The sequence below is a fragment of the Cervus canadensis genome, chromosome 1 (genome assembly GCF_019320065.1).
Source record: "Cervus canadensis isolate Bull #8, Minnesota chromosome 1, ASM1932006v1, whole genome shotgun sequence".
In the NCBI taxonomy this organism is placed as follows: domain Eukaryota; kingdom Metazoa; phylum Chordata; class Mammalia; order Artiodactyla; family Cervidae; genus Cervus; species Cervus canadensis.
This window is the reverse complement of record NC_057386.1, coordinates 110,940,708-110,958,849: the sequence shown is the minus strand read 5'-3', so window position 1 is coordinate 110,958,849 and position 18,142 is coordinate 110,940,708. Positions and strand designations below refer to the sequence as shown.

General features: G+C 56.0%; 1 protein-coding gene and 1 long non-coding RNA gene across 2 annotated transcripts; both read right to left on the bottom strand.

Annotated features, from left to right (window-relative positions):
- Window positions 1-208: 208 nt before the first annotated feature.
- RNF215 (ring finger protein 215) lies at window positions 209-4,344 on the bottom strand. Its single transcript, XM_043436683.1, has 9 exons — window positions 3,944-4,344; window positions 3,557-3,700; window positions 2,988-3,059; window positions 2,821-2,906; window positions 2,232-2,388; window positions 1,710-1,829; window positions 1,475-1,618; window positions 1,126-1,228; window positions 209-1,039 (listed from the first exon to the last, which is right to left on the bottom strand). Exons 1-9 carry the CDS (start codon window positions 4,229-4,231, stop codon window positions 1,017-1,019), a joined length of 1,137 nt encoding a protein of 378 aa, XP_043292618.1. The 5' UTR covers window positions 4,232-4,344; the 3' UTR covers window positions 209-1,016.
- Window positions 4,345-8,243: 3,899 nt separating this feature from the next.
- On the bottom strand, window positions 8,244-14,628 carry LOC122420854. The gene is made up of 3 exons (XR_006263397.1): window positions 14,505-14,628; window positions 8,488-8,606; window positions 8,244-8,285 (listed from the first exon to the last, which is right to left on the bottom strand). It is a non-coding gene; the product is annotated as an uncharacterized LOC122420854 (long non-coding RNA).
- Between the last annotated feature and the right edge of the window lie 3,514 nt (window positions 14,629-18,142).

Genomic DNA, 18,142 nt, shown 5'->3' with positions numbered 1-18,142 from the left:
CTGTAGGGCACACCACCTTAATTGCCCCGAGGCATGTGGAATCTTCCCGGACCAGGGATTGAACCCGTGTCCCCTGCACTAGCAGGCGGTTCTTAACCACTGGGCCACCAGGGAAGTCCCCTTAGGAGGCATTTTAGAGTCCTCCTCCCACAGGCAGTAGACCCCCAAGGTGACTTGTTTATCTTAAAACATCCACAAATCTTACATCTTATATTAAAATATATCCATGTTTATTTTAATACTAAACCTCCTCAAACCCCAATTTTTTTTTCAATAAAAATGGATGACCCTGGAAAATGTACCACATCTACCCTGTGGCTTCAAGTATCCTGGTCAGCAACCTGTAGCCCCACGGAGAAGCACAGGGCTAGATGGTTTCTAAGGCCTCTGGTCCCAGCCAGGCCCCAGATGGGAGCCCAGCTGGACAGGCCACGGGACCCACGGCCCCCAGTGCCAGAAGGCCCAATGACAGCAGGCAGTGGGGGCCTCTAGGTTCCACATCATAGCCTTGACCACGGTGTCTCCACAAGATGGTCAGGCTAGGGTGCCTCCAAGACCAGATGGCGCCTCCCCCGCCCCACCCCCCAATAAATACGCACAGAACCAGGCCACTGCAGCCGCAGCCCTCAGGGACGCCCTGCCAGCCAGGCCAGGGAGCTGCCAGAGCTCTGGGAGCAGGGGCGCTGCCCACACCCTCTTCCCCAGATGCCTGCCCGGGGTCCTGGGTGCTGCCTGTGAGGAGGCAGATGGAGACACCCCAGGATGGCAGACAAGGGCCCCAAAGCCGCCTGTCTTCCTGCCAGGTCCGGGCCGTGCATCCTCAGGCTGGGGACGGTGGTCCCTCGCTCCTGGTGTGGATGTGTGTGGTGGGCGCCTTGCCCCTGAGCAGGGGAGGCCCCATCCCTCCTCCCATCACAGGGCTTTCTGTCCTGCCCCCCGCTGCTGTCCTGTTCCGGGCGCCCAGGGCACAGGCAGGCAGGGTCCCTTGCCTGCATGCAGAGACCCCGCTGGGGCAGCTAATCATCGGAGTAGCGGTTCCCTGCAGGAGAGGAGAAACAACAGGGAGGGAGGCGTCAGGTGGGAACCAGGTGGAGCCGGCCAAGAGCCCCTCCCCTCGTTGCTCACCCAGGACGTTGAATTTGCATAGCGGGCAGGTCTGCTGGAGCATTAGCCAGGGGTCCACGCAGTCTCGATGGAACTCATGCTTACAGGGCAGCACCCGGAGCCACTGCAGGGGTGGGCGGCGTGGGCTCAGGCCACAGGGAAGGCCTCCGGTGTTGGAGGCCAGGCCCCGTGCCCTCACCTGAGCTGGGAACTGGAACCCCTGTGGCCCGCCGCGCCCCACTCCGCCCAACCCATTCTGCTTCCCAGAGCTCTGGTGGGGCAGGAAGAAGGCCGGTGGGGGCACTTCCCAGGTGTGTCGGAAGCGGGGCAGGCATCATAGCCCCAGCTGACCTTTGCCCGGGGCACTAACCTGCTTGTTGCAGAAATAGTCCAGACACACAGCGCAGGTCTCAGCACCAGGCTCCAGGGGGCTCTGCGCTGCCCGGCCCAGCCGGCACCTCCGGGTCTTGAGGGATGCCAGCCTCTGCACCACCCGGCGCTTGAGCAGCTCCACCTTGGGGGGAGGTGGGGGAAGGGCAGTACAGTTCCTAGTGCCGGAGACACAGGCCCCCCTCCCACGGGCCCCCCCAAGGGCTGGCTCCCACCTGGCCTCCAGGCTCCCGCTGGCTCTGCCGGGATGCCTGCCGCTGAGCCTGCACCACGAGGCCTGTGCACAGGAGCATGGCCACCAGCAGGATGGCGTTCCACAGCTGCTGCAGCGGCTTCTGGGGAGGGGAGCCGGGCGTCAACCCCACCCCCCCTTCATCCCCCAGTGAATCCACCCTAAGGACCAGGCAGGTGAGGTCCATGGGAATCATGACCCCGGAGGCGCCTGGCTTCATCTTCTGAAGCCTCTATCCTTCCTGGCTTTCACAGGAGAAACGTGAAACCCAGGTAAGGAGTCTGAAGGGGAATCAAGGCTTCCAAGAGGCAAATGGACGTGAAACAGCAGCCGCTAACTCTGACTGTGCGTGACCCCGGGTCAGGCACCCACACAGGGCACCCACCCAGTCCTGAACCCTCAGAGCAGCCCTGGGAGGTGCAAGAGGTGGTCTCCCTGTCCGGGCAGAAGGAGGCCACAGGACTTGAGGCAAGGCATGTGTGTACCCAGCCCCCCAAGTACCCACCTGCTCCTGGGCCCGACTGCCTCCCAGGCACACCAAGTCCTGCCATCCTCCGTAGCCATCCTTAGAGAGGCCACAGGTGGTCCACAGGGTCAGCTTCCACTCGATGTTGGCCGACAGGGACTCTCCGCTGGTGATCTCAGCCGTGGCCTGGGTCCTCCTGGGAGGGGAAGCCAGAGGCGCCAGACAGAAGGGCTCTTGGGAGGAGAGGCTCAGACCCACCAGCCCCAGCCTTCTGGGAAGCGGATCCCCTGAGTATCACCCCATACTGCTTTGGCCCCAGGCCTTTCCCAGCCACTAGTTTATCCATATCTCGTAACAGCCGGACAAGGAGGCCCGCAAGCACAGGGAAGAGCCCATCAGGAGCTGGCTTCCTCTGTGTGGAGCCCAATCCCCTCCACCCAGAAAGCAGCCTCCTCGCTCCACGCCCTGGCACCTCCCTCCAGTCTCTTCACCGATTTCTCAGGCCAAGAGACTACAGGCTCAGATTAAATGGAAGGGCCTGGTCCCAAGACCCCCTGACCTCACGGCAAAGCCAGGGAGGGACCCTAGCGCCCAAGCCCCGTCCTTTGGAGCCCATGCCCCAACTCACTGCAGCAGTGCCTCCAACAGCTTGGTGACATTGGAGGAATAATGCAGGACGATCACTGGCCTGAGCAGAAGCTGGGAAATGTCCAGCTGGAGGGGGGACAGGGAGGTCAGTCTGCCCGGGTCACGGTCCCCCCCAGCCCCACCCCACCCCAGCCTGACTCGGTTTACCTCTCGGACCACGTTGTGGTTCAGGACCAGGAGCAGCAGGGCTGAGGCTCCCAGGAAGAGTGCCCTCCGCATCTGCAGGGCAGAGCCAAGGTCAGCACACAGCCTGCCCACATGCCCGCCCCCCACCTGCGGCCACAGCTGTTCTCGGCTCCTGGGGAGCACTTCCCTTGGACAGACTAGCTGTAAGCAACTTGAGGTCAAGGACAGAAACCCTTATTCCTCCCACTCCCACCTCCAGATGCCCTGTGGCACCCAAATAGCACTGTGCCTTCCCTGGTCCAAGTGGAGCAAGCCTGCCCACCAGCCCCCAGCAGGAACTCCCCATCGGATACTCTCAGAGCCTGGTCAAGCTTCCGGACACTCTCTGGTCTTCTGCCACCTCCCTGCTGCCAAACACCCTGATCTGAGTCTACACCTGGGGGTCCCTTGCCCCACCCAGGACCAGGGCTTCTCTGGAAGGTCCTTAGGGGGCCATCGGGTAGTCCAGTCCTAGCAATTGCCTTGAAAACCCTTCCTCCAGCTCCTCTTCCATATACCACCACCCCGGCCACCACCCCCCAACCCCGCACCTGCTGAACCAGAGCCTTGGGATAGGCCTGTGGGCCGCCGCCCTGACTCTCCTGGTGAATCTGGGCCTCCTGCTCTTTGCCCACGTATGCCACCGCAATCCAGCCTTCTACGGGTGCGTCCTGCTCAGCATCCACGATGTCCATCTGTGGGGCGAGGGGCCGTGGGTAGAGGGAGGGCGGGGAGGAAGGGGATCGGACGCACAGCGGATGCAAGGCCAGGGTTCGGGAACGAGTACGCAGGAGAAGGCACCCGATCTCAGGTTCTGGAAGGCAGAGGGCTGGGAGCCTGGGCAGCCTGGGGGAAGGGGGGCGCTGGGCTGCCAGGGCTTGGTCCAGGATGAAGACCGGATGTGGGTGCAGGGTCTACGGCGGCTCAGCGGCGCTCACCAGCAGCAAGCGGCCGCCCAGCGGGGGCGCCGGGTCGGCCTCGGGGCCGATCCTCACCCCCTGCAGCACCAGCGCGTCCTGCCGCGGCAACCTCACGTCCACCCGCACGGCGCGGGCCCCGCCCCGCCCCGCCCCGGCCGCCGGCTCGCCGCCGTCCGCCGCGGCCCCCGGCCCCGCCAGGCCCAGCCAGAGCGGCAGTAGGGGCAGCAGCAGCAGCAGCGGCGACGGCGGCGGAGGAGGCGGCGGCGGCGGCGGCGACCTCAGCGCGGGGCTAGCGGCGGGGCCCATGGCAGGACCCGGCGAACAGACGACGCAGGGGTGCCGGAGGGGGGATCCCGGGCGCGGGGGGGCCGAGGGGGAGCGGCGGGACTGAGGGCGCAGCCGGACGGGGCGGGGCGCTGAGGGGCGGGGGGCGGGGCTGCAGCCGGACGGGGCGGGGCGCCGAGGGGCGGGGCGGGGCTGCAGCCGGACGGGGCGGGTTCGCTGAGGGGCGGGGCGCCGGGAGGCGGGGCGGGGCGCCGGGAGGCGGGGCGGGCCCTCGGCACCGCCAGCACCCAGGCCGGGCCTCGCGCGCCCCCTGGTGGCCGCGGAGAACGCGGAGCGACGGCAGCCGCGCGGAGGTGGAAAGTCAGAGAGGCGGCGCTCGCAGTTTTCGGTTGTGTGATGGCAGAGACCAGAGGAAAGGACACTGACAGAGATAGGTGAAAGATAGTCGGTGACTCGGGGAGGCCGAGGCACGCTGAGGGGCCCAGACGGGCAGCAGCAAGGAACTTCTGGGGGTCTAGACACTGATCCTTGCTCTTGAGCGGCCTGGCCTGACGGTCACAAGGTCGGCCTGGTTCTCCACTTCTCTACCAGACTGAACTCCAGGAGATGAACCAGAGACTGGTCTGGCAGGCGGGTGGGTGATGGGGAGGGGGGAGATTGAGACAAGAGTCCTAGAGGGGCAGAGAGAGATGCCAGGCGTTCCCGGCCCCAGGGGCCCGTGCCTCAGAGGGGTCCTGAGGCTGGGTCTTAAGGCTGGTCACTTTCCTGGGCTTTGAAACGGGCACGGTAGAAGACCAGCACCGTCACACCCCCGACAAGTCATCTCTTGATGCCCTCAGCAATGTGAGAATTATGCGAATGGTCCCAAAACTCGTCCTTTACTCCCAGGGGTTGCTGCTGCTGGGAGCTGGCTCAGTCTGAAAACTGGGCCTTTTGAAAAACTGTATGGTGATAAAAGAACAAAGGCCTGAGGAGGCATGACATTTTTTTCCCCAGTATTTTATTATGAAAGATTTCAAGCATGCAGAAAAACGGAAAGAATATTGCAGGGGCCACCTGTGTGACCACCAACACTGAACCACCAAGATGTTCCTGAAGAATTAGTTGGAGAGAATAAAACATAGAACAAAGGCACAGTAATCAAAAACAGCGTGGGAAAGATAGACATATAGATATATGGAATAGAATTGGGAGTCCAGAAATAAACCCAGACATCCACAACCAATTGATTTTCAACAAGGGCACCAAGACCATTCAGTGAGGGCAAGACCATTGTCTTCAACAAATGGTGCTGGCTATCACATGCAAAAGAGTGAAGTTGGACTCCTACCTCACACTGTTGTGGGACAACTGGCTATCACATGCAAAAGAATGGGACTCGTACCTCATACCACATACAAAAATTAACTCAAAATGGACTAACAGTGGAAATGCAAATGGTGTAGCTGCTGTGGAAATCAGGATGGTGGTTCCTCAAAAACAAACAAACATAGAATTACCCTCTGACCCACCTCTTGGTATATCCAAAAGAACTGAAAGCAAGAACTCGAACAGATGTTGGTACACCAGCATTCATAGGGGCATTATTCACAATGGCCAAAAGATGGAAACTGGTTTGTTTTGCTTGTTGCACGAGGCGAAACGCTGAGACACTGAGGTTTGCAGCAAAGAGAGCGTTTATTTGTAAGACAGCCAAGTGAGGAAATAGAACAAGTCTTGAGTCTGCCTCCCTGAAGAGTATTTATGGGGTGGAAAAAAAGCAGCAAAGGTGATTGGGGGAAAGTGCAGTATTCTTCATTCTGCACAGGCGTAACTAAGCTACAAGCCTCTGCAGGTTCATCACATAATCTGAGGGAAGAATTGTCAGCTCTCTGAAATCAAAAGTTTTCGAAGCACAAACCCAGCATGCGCCCAAGTAGAGGGTCAGTGGTCCTATCCAGTCTTAATTGGCTCAGCTCAAACTCAACACAGCTGACTCCAGTTCTAGAGAACAACTCGGGTGAACATCTTATTGTTTATGCCACGGGCTGCTTAGAGGACATGCATCTTAAAATGACCTTGGTTAGTGAAGGCTGGTGAGATGGATTGACTCATCACCCTCAGTTTCACAACTGGAATGTCCATCAGTGGATAAATGGGTAAACCTCAGATATGCAGATGACACCACCCTTATGGCAGAAAGTGAAGAGACACTAAAGAGCCTCTTGAAAGTGAAAGAGGAGAGTGAAAAAGTTGGCTTAAAACTCAACATACAGAAAAACAAAGGTCATGGCATCTGGTCCCATCAATTCATGGAAAATAGATGGGGAAACAGTGGAAACAGTGACAGACTTTATTTTTTTGCGCTCCAAAATCACTGCAGATGGTGACTGCTGCCATGAAATTAAAAGATACTTGCTCCTTGGAAGAAAAGCTGTGACCAACCTAGACAGCATATTAAAAAGCAGAGACATTACTATGCCAACAAAGGTCCATCTAGTCAAGGCTATGGTTTTCCCAGTGGTCATGTAAGAATGTGGGAGTTGGACTATAAAGAAAGCTGAGCACGGAAGAATTGATGCTTTTGAACTGTGGTGTTGGAGAAGACTCTTGAGAGTCCCTTGGACAGCAAGGAGATCCAACCAATCAATCCTAAGGGAAATCAGTCCTGAATATTCATTGGAAAGACTGATGCTAAAGCTGAAACTCCAATACTTTGGCCATTGATGCGAAGAACTGACTCATTTGAAAAGACCCTGATGCTGGGAAAGATTGAGGGCAGGAGGAGAAGGGGATGACAGAGGATGAGATGGTTGGATAGCATCACTGACTCAATGGACATCAGTTTGAGTAAACTCTGGGACTTGGTGATGGACAGGGAAGCCTGGTGTGCTGCAGTCCCTGGGGTCGCAAAGAGTCGGACATGACTGAGCAACTGAACCAAACTGACTTTTGATACATCCATATCATGGAATATTATTTAGTCACAAATAGGAATGGGGCTTCCCAGATGGCACAGTGGTAAAGAATCCGCCTGCCAGTGCAGGAGACGCAAGAGGCTCGGGTTAAATCCCTGGGATGGGAAAATCCCCTGAAGTAGGAAATGACAACCCGCTCCAGTATTCTTGCTTGGAAAATCCCATGGACCCAGGAGCCTGGTGGACTACAGTCCGTGGGGTCACAAAGTGGTGGACACAGCTGCCAGTCATGAGCCACTGAGCCCAGAACGAGCAGGAATGAGGTGCTGACGTCCGCGACAACATGAATGACCTGTGAAGACACTATGCTAAGTGAGAAGCCAGACACAAGAGGCCATGTATTAATATTATTGTATAACGTGTCCAGAATAGGTAAATCAGATGGGAAGCACATGAGTGGCCTCGGGGACGGGGAAATGACATGTGACTGCTTCATGGTTCAGGGCTTCCCTCTGGGGTGACAGAAAGGTTTTGAAACTGAATAGAGAAGCTGGTTGCCCACCATTATGAATATACTCAATACCACTGAATTTTTTACTTTTTTTGAATTTTTTAAAGATTTCAGTTATTTTGCCAATCATCTTTTTTTCAATATTATTTATTTACTTACTTATTTTAATTTTTGGCCTCACCGTGGGGCATGCAGGATCTTAGTTCCCTGACCAGGGATCGAACCCAGGCCCCTGGCATTGGGAATGCGAAGTCTGAGCCACTGGATCACCAGGGAAACCCCTGAATTTTTTTTCACTTCCAAGTGGTTAATTTTAGGTTGTGTGAATTTCACTTCAATGAAAAAAATAATGCAGGCCTGGCTGTACAGTAGCAAAACTCTAATCAAGCGAATGAGAAACACGAAGTTCAGATCACCAGTGTGGAGTTTTATTGTGAAGGGGCACCCTGGGGCCCCCGCAGTCTCAGTATTCTGCTTTTTTTTTTTTTTTTTTTAGTATTCTGCTTTTTAAGTCACCTGATTGTTCGTTATATCATCCTTCTTCGCATAGGTTACTAACCTTCTTTTGTAAGGAATCGTTCTTCCTAAGTCGCGCAATGCACTGTGGAGGCCCTGTGGGGTCCATGGAGAGTCTTGCTTCTCCGATTCTGTGAACGTCGCAGCCTGTCTGTCAGCCCCAGTGACAAGGATGCAAGGGCAGAGCCTGTAATCAGCCAGGCTGTTGTCTCCACTGCCTCCGTGTCCCCATTCCACCGCTGACTCCCTATTCCCACACTGCTTCCCAAGGCAGGGGGTCCTCGCGGTCCCCGAACACACACACCTCCCAGAGGCAGATCTTAGCTCACACCCGCCCCCCACCTGGAACACACCTCTGCTCCCCTACGAATGTCCACATCCTCGCCTTCCATCTGTGGGAGCCTGAGGGCTGCTGTAAACCCGGTGAGCTGTCACCCTGTGGTCTGTCCTCCCACGGGTAAGCCTGGTGATCCTGGAAGAGACAGAGGACTGAGGATACAGTCTTAATGTGGGAGAGTAAGCCCAGACCAGGCCAGGCCAGTCCAGGTCCTTCTGCTGCTGGGTGGGGTGGAGCTAGGGGCTGTTGGGGGAGCAGTCGAGGTCAGCTTTCTTGCCCTGGGTCCCCAAATGGGAGTTGGACTAAACGGTTGTTGGGGGTAGGGGAGCTCCTTTCATCAGGCGTGCTGTGATCCCAAATGGCTTGTGTCTTGGGGTACAAGGTTTTCTGGCCCTGGGCTGGACTGTGAACTGTGTGGAAGAGGCCCCCGTGTCCCTCATCCCTCACCCCCGCTAAAGTTGCAAGGGGACCGAGGAAGAAATGAAGCTGTTAACAAAAGTGTGAGGTGCGTAGGGTGTTTTGCCCCATGCACAAATGGGATGGGACAGGGAAATGATTTAGACTTGGTACCAGGAATGGGGTATGTGGCTGGGGGGGTGGGGCGGCTGGCAGGGGCTGCTCTTCCTCTGCTGTGAAATGAATTCTTCGGTGTGATTCCAGGCTGTGCATAAAATGGGCGAGCATCCCGCGAGTCCACGGATGGTAGTGCTGGTAGGATATGAGAGGGCAAATTCATATTCAGAATACAGGTGGGCACCAGTGAGCGCGAAACTCGGCCCGTGACGGAGACGCGGCAATGTGCTGAAGCTGCCACCAGGTGGCAGGCTAGTCCCCAGGGAGTGCTCCTGGGGGTGGGGGGTGGGGCGCACTGGGCCAGGTGCTGGTCTCGCAGTTTTCACAAAGGGGGCCTTCAGGAGGGTAAAGAATTCACCTGTCAATGCAGAATCCATCTGTCAATGCAGGGTAAAGAATCCACCTGTCAATTCAGGAGACGCAGGTTCGATCCCTGGGTCGGGAGGATCCCCTGGAGGAGGAAATAGCAACCCACTCCAGTGTTCTTGCCTGGGAAATCCTGTGGACAGCGGCGTCTGGCTGTCTACAGTCTGCTGCTGCTGCTGCTGCTAAGTCACTTCAGTCGTGTCCGACTCTGTGCGACCCCATAGACAGCAGCCCACCAGGCTCCCCCGTCCCTGGGATTCTCCAGGCAAGAACACTGGAGCGGGTTACCATTTCCTTCTCCAGTGCATGAAAGTGAAAAGTGAAAGTGAAGTCGCTCAGTCGGGCCACAGTTTAGGGGATGGCAAATGAGTTGGACACGACCTAGTGACTGAGCCCTCCAGGAGGGCAGAGCCTTGCTCACAGGAACTCATCACCCATGGGATGAGGACACACAGGCTGCTGGCCCCACATAGCTGGGGGTGCATATCAAAGGAATTATTTCAGTCAGCCCAGACTCTTGCATCTTCCCAGACACAGAAAACTGCTAAGTTCCTTAACCTGAGATATCCAGTTTCTTTTGTTAACAGTAATCTTCTGATGTTCCGACTACCTGGTCTTTGTCACAAAAGCTCCTATCCCTCTTGGCTCCTCACTGCTTCCTCTTTGAACAGTTTCTCAGGATTATCTGAGATACTGTATTCTGGGCTTAAGTCCTTAGATTTGTCCACCAAATAAAACATAACTTTTAGGTTGTGCTTCCCCCCACCCCCACCCCCGCCAGTTGACAGGGGCTTCAAAGCCAGTTGCAACAGGAGAAGGCTAGATGGTGGCAGGGAGGGCTGTATTTTCAGAACTCAGAGGTCCTTGAGGTCTCTTCACGTTATAGTCACAAGCCCCAGAACACAAGACAAATCGTCTCAGCAAAATCTTAGGCTGTCCCTAGGTTGCCTGGTTTCCTCAACACCTCCCTCCACTCATCCAGATGCCCAGTGAGGGGTGATGACTCACCTGAGATCACACGGGGCAGGTGAAGAGTGGCCGTGTAAGTGTGACGTGTCGAGGGGAGGGGCTGGAGCTTTGGCGGGGGGGGGGGGGGGTCAGGGGTGGGTCAGCGTTTAGTCCTCAGGGGACAGACAGTGTGGGGTGGTCGGGGGCAGCTCCAGCCCCCAGGGGACAGACAGTGTGGGGGGTGGTCAGGGGGGTCAGCGTCCAGCCCCCAGGGGACAGACAGTGTGGGGGGTGGTCAGGCGGGTCAGGGTCCAGTCCTCAGGGGACAGACAGCATGGAGGGGGGTGGTCAGCAAGATCAGTGTCCAGTCCTCAGGGGACAGAGTGTTGGGTCATGCCCACAGATGGATGGCCACCCAAGTGGGGTTCTAGGCACTGGGCGTGTAGCTGTGACCATGACCAGCCATGGCTCCTGCTCTCGAGAAGAGATAGTCAAACATAACCACTTATTTCAGATCATGGTAAGTGCCACACGAAGGAGATAAAATGGCATTAGAGAGTGACCGGGGCTGGGGGCTGCTTCAGCTTAAGTGCCAGGGAAAGAGGCCTCTCCAACAGGGGGGTGGTGAGGGTTAAGACCTGAATGTCAGGGGCTTCCCTGCGGATCCAGTGGCTAAGACTACACCTTCCCAATGCAGGGGGCCCAGGTTTGGTCCCTGGTCAGGGAACTAGGTCCCACATGCCGCAACTAAAAGTCTTGCATGCCACAGGAAAGATCGAGGATCCCTCATGCTGCAACTGAGACCTGGTGCAGCTAAATAAATGTGTAAAAAATTTTTTTAAAGACCCAAATGGCAAAAATATCTGGGAGAAGAAGCAGGAAGTTCAAGTAAAACAACCGAGATACATTTCCTATGTACCAGGCACTGTTCAAGAGAATTGCATGAATTCACTCTAAGCTCATTAGCACCACATGAGGTAGGAAGATTGTCATTGCCATCTGACAGAAGGAAACTGAGGCACCGAGGTCAAGTAACCCCAGTCAGTGATGGACCCTACCTGACCCAGGTAGTCTGGCTGCAGAACGGGCTGCTCCGCTTCTCAAAGGCATTGGCAGGGAGTGAATGAGCCTGGCAGCAGAATCTGGGTGCAGGGGTGTGGGTAGAAATGGCAGCCCGCTCCTCCCAAGAGAAGCCTCCAGGCTCGCACCAGCTGGCACCAGAGCCGTGGCAGGGTCTCCAGGACCCCCTCCTGCCCTCCCCTCCTCACCCCTCCCATCTGGAAGCCCTGAAATGCCTGCTCCCCGCCCCCAGCCTCTCGGTTCACAGCTAACTGGGCCACCTCATTCTAAAGGGATTTGACTCCTGGAGACAACAGGAGACCGGTGAGAAAGGGTTTAGGGATTAGACAGCGATACCGGGAAGGGAAGGGACTTAATCAGGGGGCTCGGGTGTGGGAAGTGGGGCGGGGAGAGGATTTGTGTCTTCGCAAAGCCCGGGTGGACTGAGGAAGTGAGGAGGAAGCGGGTGTCCTGGGAAGGACGGGCCGGGTTTCTCACGTTCCGTGTGCCTTCAGGAATAATCCAGGAGAGACCAGAGCACTCAGCAGGTTCCCCCCCGCCCCTGCTGTGTGCACCCACTGCTTTTCCAGCCATTATTTCGCCCGGAATTCTCACAGCAGCCCCAGGAGCGGGGCGAGGATCAGCTTTCTCCCCAGGTGACCAGCGCCGAGAGGGCCGGTGACTTTGCTGCCGGAGGAGCTGGGTTTGGCCCCCGGACTCCTCGCTGCCGCTCCCGGTCCGCTGCCTCTGCCCTTGCAGCATCAGTGCGGGGTGGGAGGCAGCGAGCCTGTCCACCGGGAAAGCAGGGGGCGGCAGAGAGCAAACCGTGAGGGAATTGACACGTTGCCATCCTGTATTCTGGGCAGCCAGGCAGGACTGTGGCTGGACCCTGAGGGCTCCTTAGCCCACCCTCTCCCTGATACGTACCCCTCCCCCCAAGGGAAATCCTTATGTAGCCCTCTGACCTTCAAGGGCACACTTGTCCATAGTCTGAACTCACCCTGTTGGATATTCCACTCTTGTCCAACCTCCAGGATACCCCAGGTCTGACCTGGATAAAGACCAGCAACCCCCATCCAGCTCAAGGATTTCAGAATAGCAACCCCCACCTCCAACACTCAGAGATGGGCAACAGAGGATGAGATAGTTGGATGGCCTCACTGATGCAATGGACATGAACTTGGGCAAACTCCAGGAGATGGTGAGGGACAGGGAAGCCTGGCGTACTGTAGTCCATGGGGTCAATAAGAGTCAGACACAACTTGGAGACTGAACCACAACACCGCTCAAGGGTCCTTCCCGACAGCTGGCCCTCCTACCTTTATGCCCCGCCAAGCCCTGACTCTTTATGTGGCCCCCACCCCTATACACTTCTCCACAGGTGGATCTCAGTCTGGGCGTGCCCCTCTCCAACACTGTAAGTTGCCTGAAGGCATCTTTTTACTCCACGATTAGCACACTGCTCAGTTAAATATGTACCAGATGTGTGAATGAACAGGGCTTCCCAGGTGTCACAGTGGTAGAGAATCTGCCTGCCAATGCAGGAGATGCAGGTTTGATCCCTGGATCCGGGAGATCCCCTGGAGAAGGAAGTGGCAACCCACTCCAGTATTCTTGCCAAGATAATCCCATGGACAGAGGAGCCTGGTGGGCTATAGTTCATGGGGTCACAAAAGAGTCAGACACGACTGAGCATGCACACATGAGTGAATGAATGAATGAATGAATGAATAAATGGTCTCCAGGCCTCCTGCTCCCTCCTGTCTGGCCGACTCCTGCTCAGCCATGGCATCTCTGGGGAATCTAGGATGCTCCTTACCCCCCGACTGGACAGGGACCCTCCTGTCTGCACCCATTAAGGCAGCACTGACCGCTCTGTACTGAATGGTCTGTTGCCTTGGCCGTCTCCTGTGGAACAGGAACTCCCCGGGGGGCAGGACCTCTGACGTGTCCCCCGCCTGGCCCCACTCCTGCTGCATATGTGCTTGTGGAGCCAAGGTATGACAGGGGCTCAAGCTCTGAGCTCCACTCGGGAGCCTGGGCTGCCTGGATGGGGCGGGCAGGCAGGTAGTGGAGCGAGTCCCTCACCGCAGCGGCCTCAGCCTGCCGCTGTCCCCTCCGCTGTCCCTGGCAGTGCAGATCTGTTTATTCTTCCCCCACTTGTGTCAGAAGAAGACTTGAGGCAGCACGTGGCAGGGCCGGCAGAGGCTCAGAATCCGGGCCTTTCTGCACGGCCTCCCACAAGCACAAGGGCTTTCCGGAGAGTTCCAGCTGCCCCAGCCCCCTGCAAGTAGAGCGTTCCACAAATATTTGTTGAAGGGTTTAAAGGACTGTTCTCTCCGACTCTCGAATCACCATGCCAATCTCCGCACCACCCCTTGCCTGTTGGCACCACAGAGCCAGAGGGCAGGGCACCCTGGGGCCTCTGACCTCCTGGTCAAGGCCCTTGTTTCAGAGAAGGGTCATCTGAGGCCCAGAGGTCAAGGGCAGATGACCCCAAGGAGGCCCCTTGCTAAATGGCCACTGCGGCACATTCACTCCACAATCCTAAATGAAGAGGAATATAAACAAAGAATACACATAAGTGTATAACTGAGTCACTCTGCTGAACAGTGGAGATTGGCACAACACTGTAAATCAACTGCACTTCAGTTAAAAATAAAACAAGGAAACACGACTTCCCTGGTGGTCCAGTGGTTAAGAACCCGCCTGTGAGTGCGGGAGACTCGGGTTTGATCCCGGGTCCGGTAAGATCCCACACGCTGAGGGACAGATACTGAGCCTGTGCTCTAGAGCCCCTGAGCCACAATGATTGAGACCCCTCGCCGCAGGCATGGGCTCTGAAGTGTGGACCACCAAAGCCCGCGTGCCTAGAGCCTGTGCTCCACAGCCAAGAGCAGCCCCCACTCACGGCCACCAGAGAAAGCCCGCATGCAGCAGTGAAGACCCGGCACGGCTAAAAATACGTAAATAAAAACAGACAAACAAAAAAGAGCGGCCTAAAGCCCAGGCTCTGGACTCCCAGTCCAGGGCTCCTGTCTGGGTTCAGAACTGCCTCCTGCAGGAATCTCCAGCTCCGGGTATTACCTCTTGAGACTAAAACTGTTACCCACACACCTCCTCAGCTCTGGGTCCCAGCAGCCTTCTTTGCAGCTGTCTGCACGCCCATGCCGGCGGGGTTCGCTGGAAACGGCACACCCATCACAGAGCTGGCAAGAGGCAGGGCCTGGATCTCACCTCGGGCCTGCCTGCCTCGCGAGGCTGGGCTCTTTCTGTAGGGCTGGGCCGTGCCTCATCGTCACCACTCCAATACAAAGCGGTCAGTGTCAAGGCCAGCAGAGAGGGGGCTACTGGTTGGCGGAGGTCATGCTGGGCCGGGAGGACCAGGGCGAGGCTGCTGGAAACAGGATTGGATCAGGCTCTGAAGGCCAGGGAGGTCGTGGCCGGAGGAAACGGGAGAGGGAAGCAGCTCTGAAGAGGCACGAGGGCAAATCTGAGGAGCAGCTGGGGGCTTCTCGGACTGAGACAAAAGTGTGCGGCGGGAAGGAGAGACCGTCGAGGCCACGGGAATGCTGGAGTGAGCTGGGCGTAAGGCCTTGACTGCAAGTCAGTGAGCTTGGGCTGATCCCTGCAGACGGCACTAGGGAGCCATTGCAGATTCTTGAGCAGGGGAGCCACATACTCAGATGGGGATTGGGGGATGGAGAAAAGGTGGGGATGTGGAGGAGGGAGTCTGGGGGATGGAGAAAGGTGGGGATGTGGAGGAGGGAGTCTCGCTAAGTAACCAGCCTGGAGAAGTTTCATTTTTGTAGATAATAAAAGGCAGAGACATCACTTTTCTGACAAAGGTCTGCATGTATAGTCAAAGCTATGGTTTTTCCAGTAGTTATGTATGGATGTGAGAGTTCGACCGTAAAGAAGGCTGAGTACCGAAGAATTGTTGCTTTCGAACTGTGGTGCTGAAGACTCTTGAGAGTCCCTTGGACAGCAAGGAGATCAAACCAGTTAATCATAAAGGCAGTCGGTCCTGAATATTCATTGGAAGGACTGATGCTGAAGCTGAAGCTCCAATACTTTGGCCACCTGATGTAAAGAGCTGACTCACTGGAAAACACCCTGATGCTGGGAAAGATTGAGGGCAGGAGAAGAAGGGGGTGACAGAATACTAGATGGTTGGATGGCATCATTGACTCGATGGACATGAGCTTGAGCAAGCTCTGGGAGTTGGTGATGGACAGGGAAGCCTGGTGTGCTGCAGTCCATGGGGTCACAGGGTCAGACATGACTGAGAGACTAGACAACAACAAAATATATAATAAATAAATATATAGTCTAGATTTTGATTCCAGGACTTATATGATCAGATTGGCCATTCCACTGGACTGGAGATAGGTAAATTTCAGTGGAGAAACAGGCAGCCCCAAGGCTTGAGAAGGATACTTCATCTAGGCCTTCACAGTAGGTAACTCCAGATACCCTGGGAGAGGGGGCTTGGTTGGGGCTGGAGACTGCTGCTGAAAAGTAAAAAATGTTAGTCGCTCAGTCATGTCCGACTCTTTGCAACTCCATGGACTGTAGCCCACCAGGCTCCTCTGTCACCGAATTTTCAAGGCAAGACCACTGGAATGGGTTGCCATTTCCTCCTCCTGGAGATCTTCCCGACCCAAGGATTGAACCCGGGCCTCCCACGTAGCGGGCAGATTCTTTACCACCTGAGTCATGTTTGCTGCTGGGTAAATGTTTTCCTTGTTGCTCCTGGGCAGCCTCTCCAGGAAGCTCCCAGGCCAGTCCACACTCTAGCCCATGGGCACCTGGGAGCATTTGGCCCAGAAGCTGAGGACTTGGGTTCAAGTCACAACTGTAGACACTCTCATGTGACCAGATTTCTCCCTCGGGTTCCTCAAGAAGTCACCTGACCTACCCGCCTTAGAGGGTCATCATGGGCTTAAATGACAAGCCAGTTCTGAGAACGCCTTGTCGTCTGCAGAGTGCTGAACCAACACGAGGGGTTGTTCCAGTTTCCTTTGAGTAGGCCCTTCACTGAAAAGTTCACCTTGCGCCTGAAAGGGTCTTAAAGAAAGATCTCAGCCAGGCATGCAGCAAGGCAGGGTGCTGTGCCCTGCCTGGAGCCAAAGCCGATGAGTCTGTAGCCAGGGCAGGACGGCAGGAGCTCTCGGGTGGCCTCGGCCTGCGATGACATGGAGCGGAGCTTGGGTTCCCAGCTGGGTCACTGCGGTGGAAGTACCAGATCCTAGGCACTAAGCCAGTGGTCAGTGACAAGAGCCCTGGCCCTCTGGCTTTGCAGAAAAGAATTCTCACAAAGACGGAAAGTCGTGAAACAGTGAAGTATTAAGAGGAAAAAAAAAAAGTACATTACATGTGGAGAGACAGACACATGAGCAGACTCAGAGAGCGAGTCCCTGAGTTGCATCCTCGTGGCACTTTGAATTACGTTTATGGGGGCATTTCTTCCGGGTTTCCTTTGGCCAGTCATTTTGATTTGCCTGGTTCACAGTTCGTATTTGGTTTATCTCAGGGTCCTCCCATGCGTGCACACGCATCTCTTAGCCAAGATGGATTCTACCGAAAAGGGGTCTGGGTAAAACATCCTTTGACATAACTCCCCTTTGGCCTCCCAGGAGCCTTTCTGCTCATGTGTGGTCAGGGAAGTCTCCTGACTTCAAAAACAAGAAATATGTGGTCTGGGCAGGGTCCAGCCCCCTTGCTTTAATTGTCCCGCTATTCTGGTCTTGGAGTTTCGGGCAATAGGAAATGAATCTCCAACTTCTTTACCCTGGGGGGGAGGAGAGGCCCATTTACCTCCTGCCCCACTAGGACTGCCTGAAAACGCCTTGCAGGGGTGGGGATAGGGGCCTCTCGGCCACCAGGGTGGACCCAAGACCTTCACCTTGTGCCCGGCTGCAAACCTCACAGCGGAGGCCATGCCAGGCGCAGAGCGAAGTCCTCCCAAGCGTCTTTCAGAAGCCTGCTGCAGCCTGCCTCTGCCTTCTAACCCAGACAGCAGGGGGCTGTGTGCTTCCCACTCTTCTGGAGCCAGCGCAGAGGTGGCAGGGGCTTGGCTCTGGGCCTCTCTCTGCGTGAATTCCAGCCAGCAAAGGGAGGGTGCAACTCTGCACCTTCCATGTGCCAGGCAGTGGGCAAAGCTCTTCTCATCAGTCACGCCACTGATACCTTTGTGGGCAGGCCACAGCTTTTTCGGGCCTCAGTTTCCACAGCTGTTACGTTAGGTGAGTTAGTTGCTTGATCCTTGAATGATCTGTGTTTAAGTCTCCGTCCCCGGGCTCCCAGCTCAGTGCCCATGAGAATGTTTCCTGCATTCACTCATTCATTCATTCACTCAGTATTCATTTATGGAGCAGCTCCTGTGTGCAATACGCGGTGTGGGGGAAGGGGCCTGTGGGGATTCCAGGGTGAGTAAAACAGGGTCCTGTTCCCAAGATCTCACGGTCTAACAGCACAGATGCCCCTAAGCAAGGCCACATCAAGGTCCCGCTGGGCTTCCCAGTTTATTCCTTCTCTCCTCTCGTGTCTGGTTGTAGCCATGCTTCCCACCTACCACCAAAACTTTGTTTGTGCCATCATGCCAGCATGGAATGACTCTCCTCTGCATTTCCTTCCACCCCAGATTTTCTTTCTAAAGTTCACTTATTTGGTTGTGTCAGGTCTCAGCCGCGGCACATGGGGATTTCATCACAGCACGTGGG

Excerpts from the sequence above, each read along its gene's own strand:
- RNF215 (XM_043436683.1), bottom strand. The coding sequence starts at position 4,231 with ATGGGCCCCGCCGCTAGCCCCGCGCTGAGGTCGCCGCCGCCGCCGCCG. Across the intron at positions 1,830-2,231 it reads GCAGTCGGGCCCAGGAGCAG|AAGCCGCTGCAGCAGCTGTG; the intron begins GTGGGTACTTGG and ends TCCCCTCCCCAG. Across the intron at positions 1,040-1,125 it reads ATGCAAATTCAACGTCCTGG|GGAACCGCTACTCCGATGAT; the intron begins GTGAGCAACGAG and ends CCTCTCCTGCAG.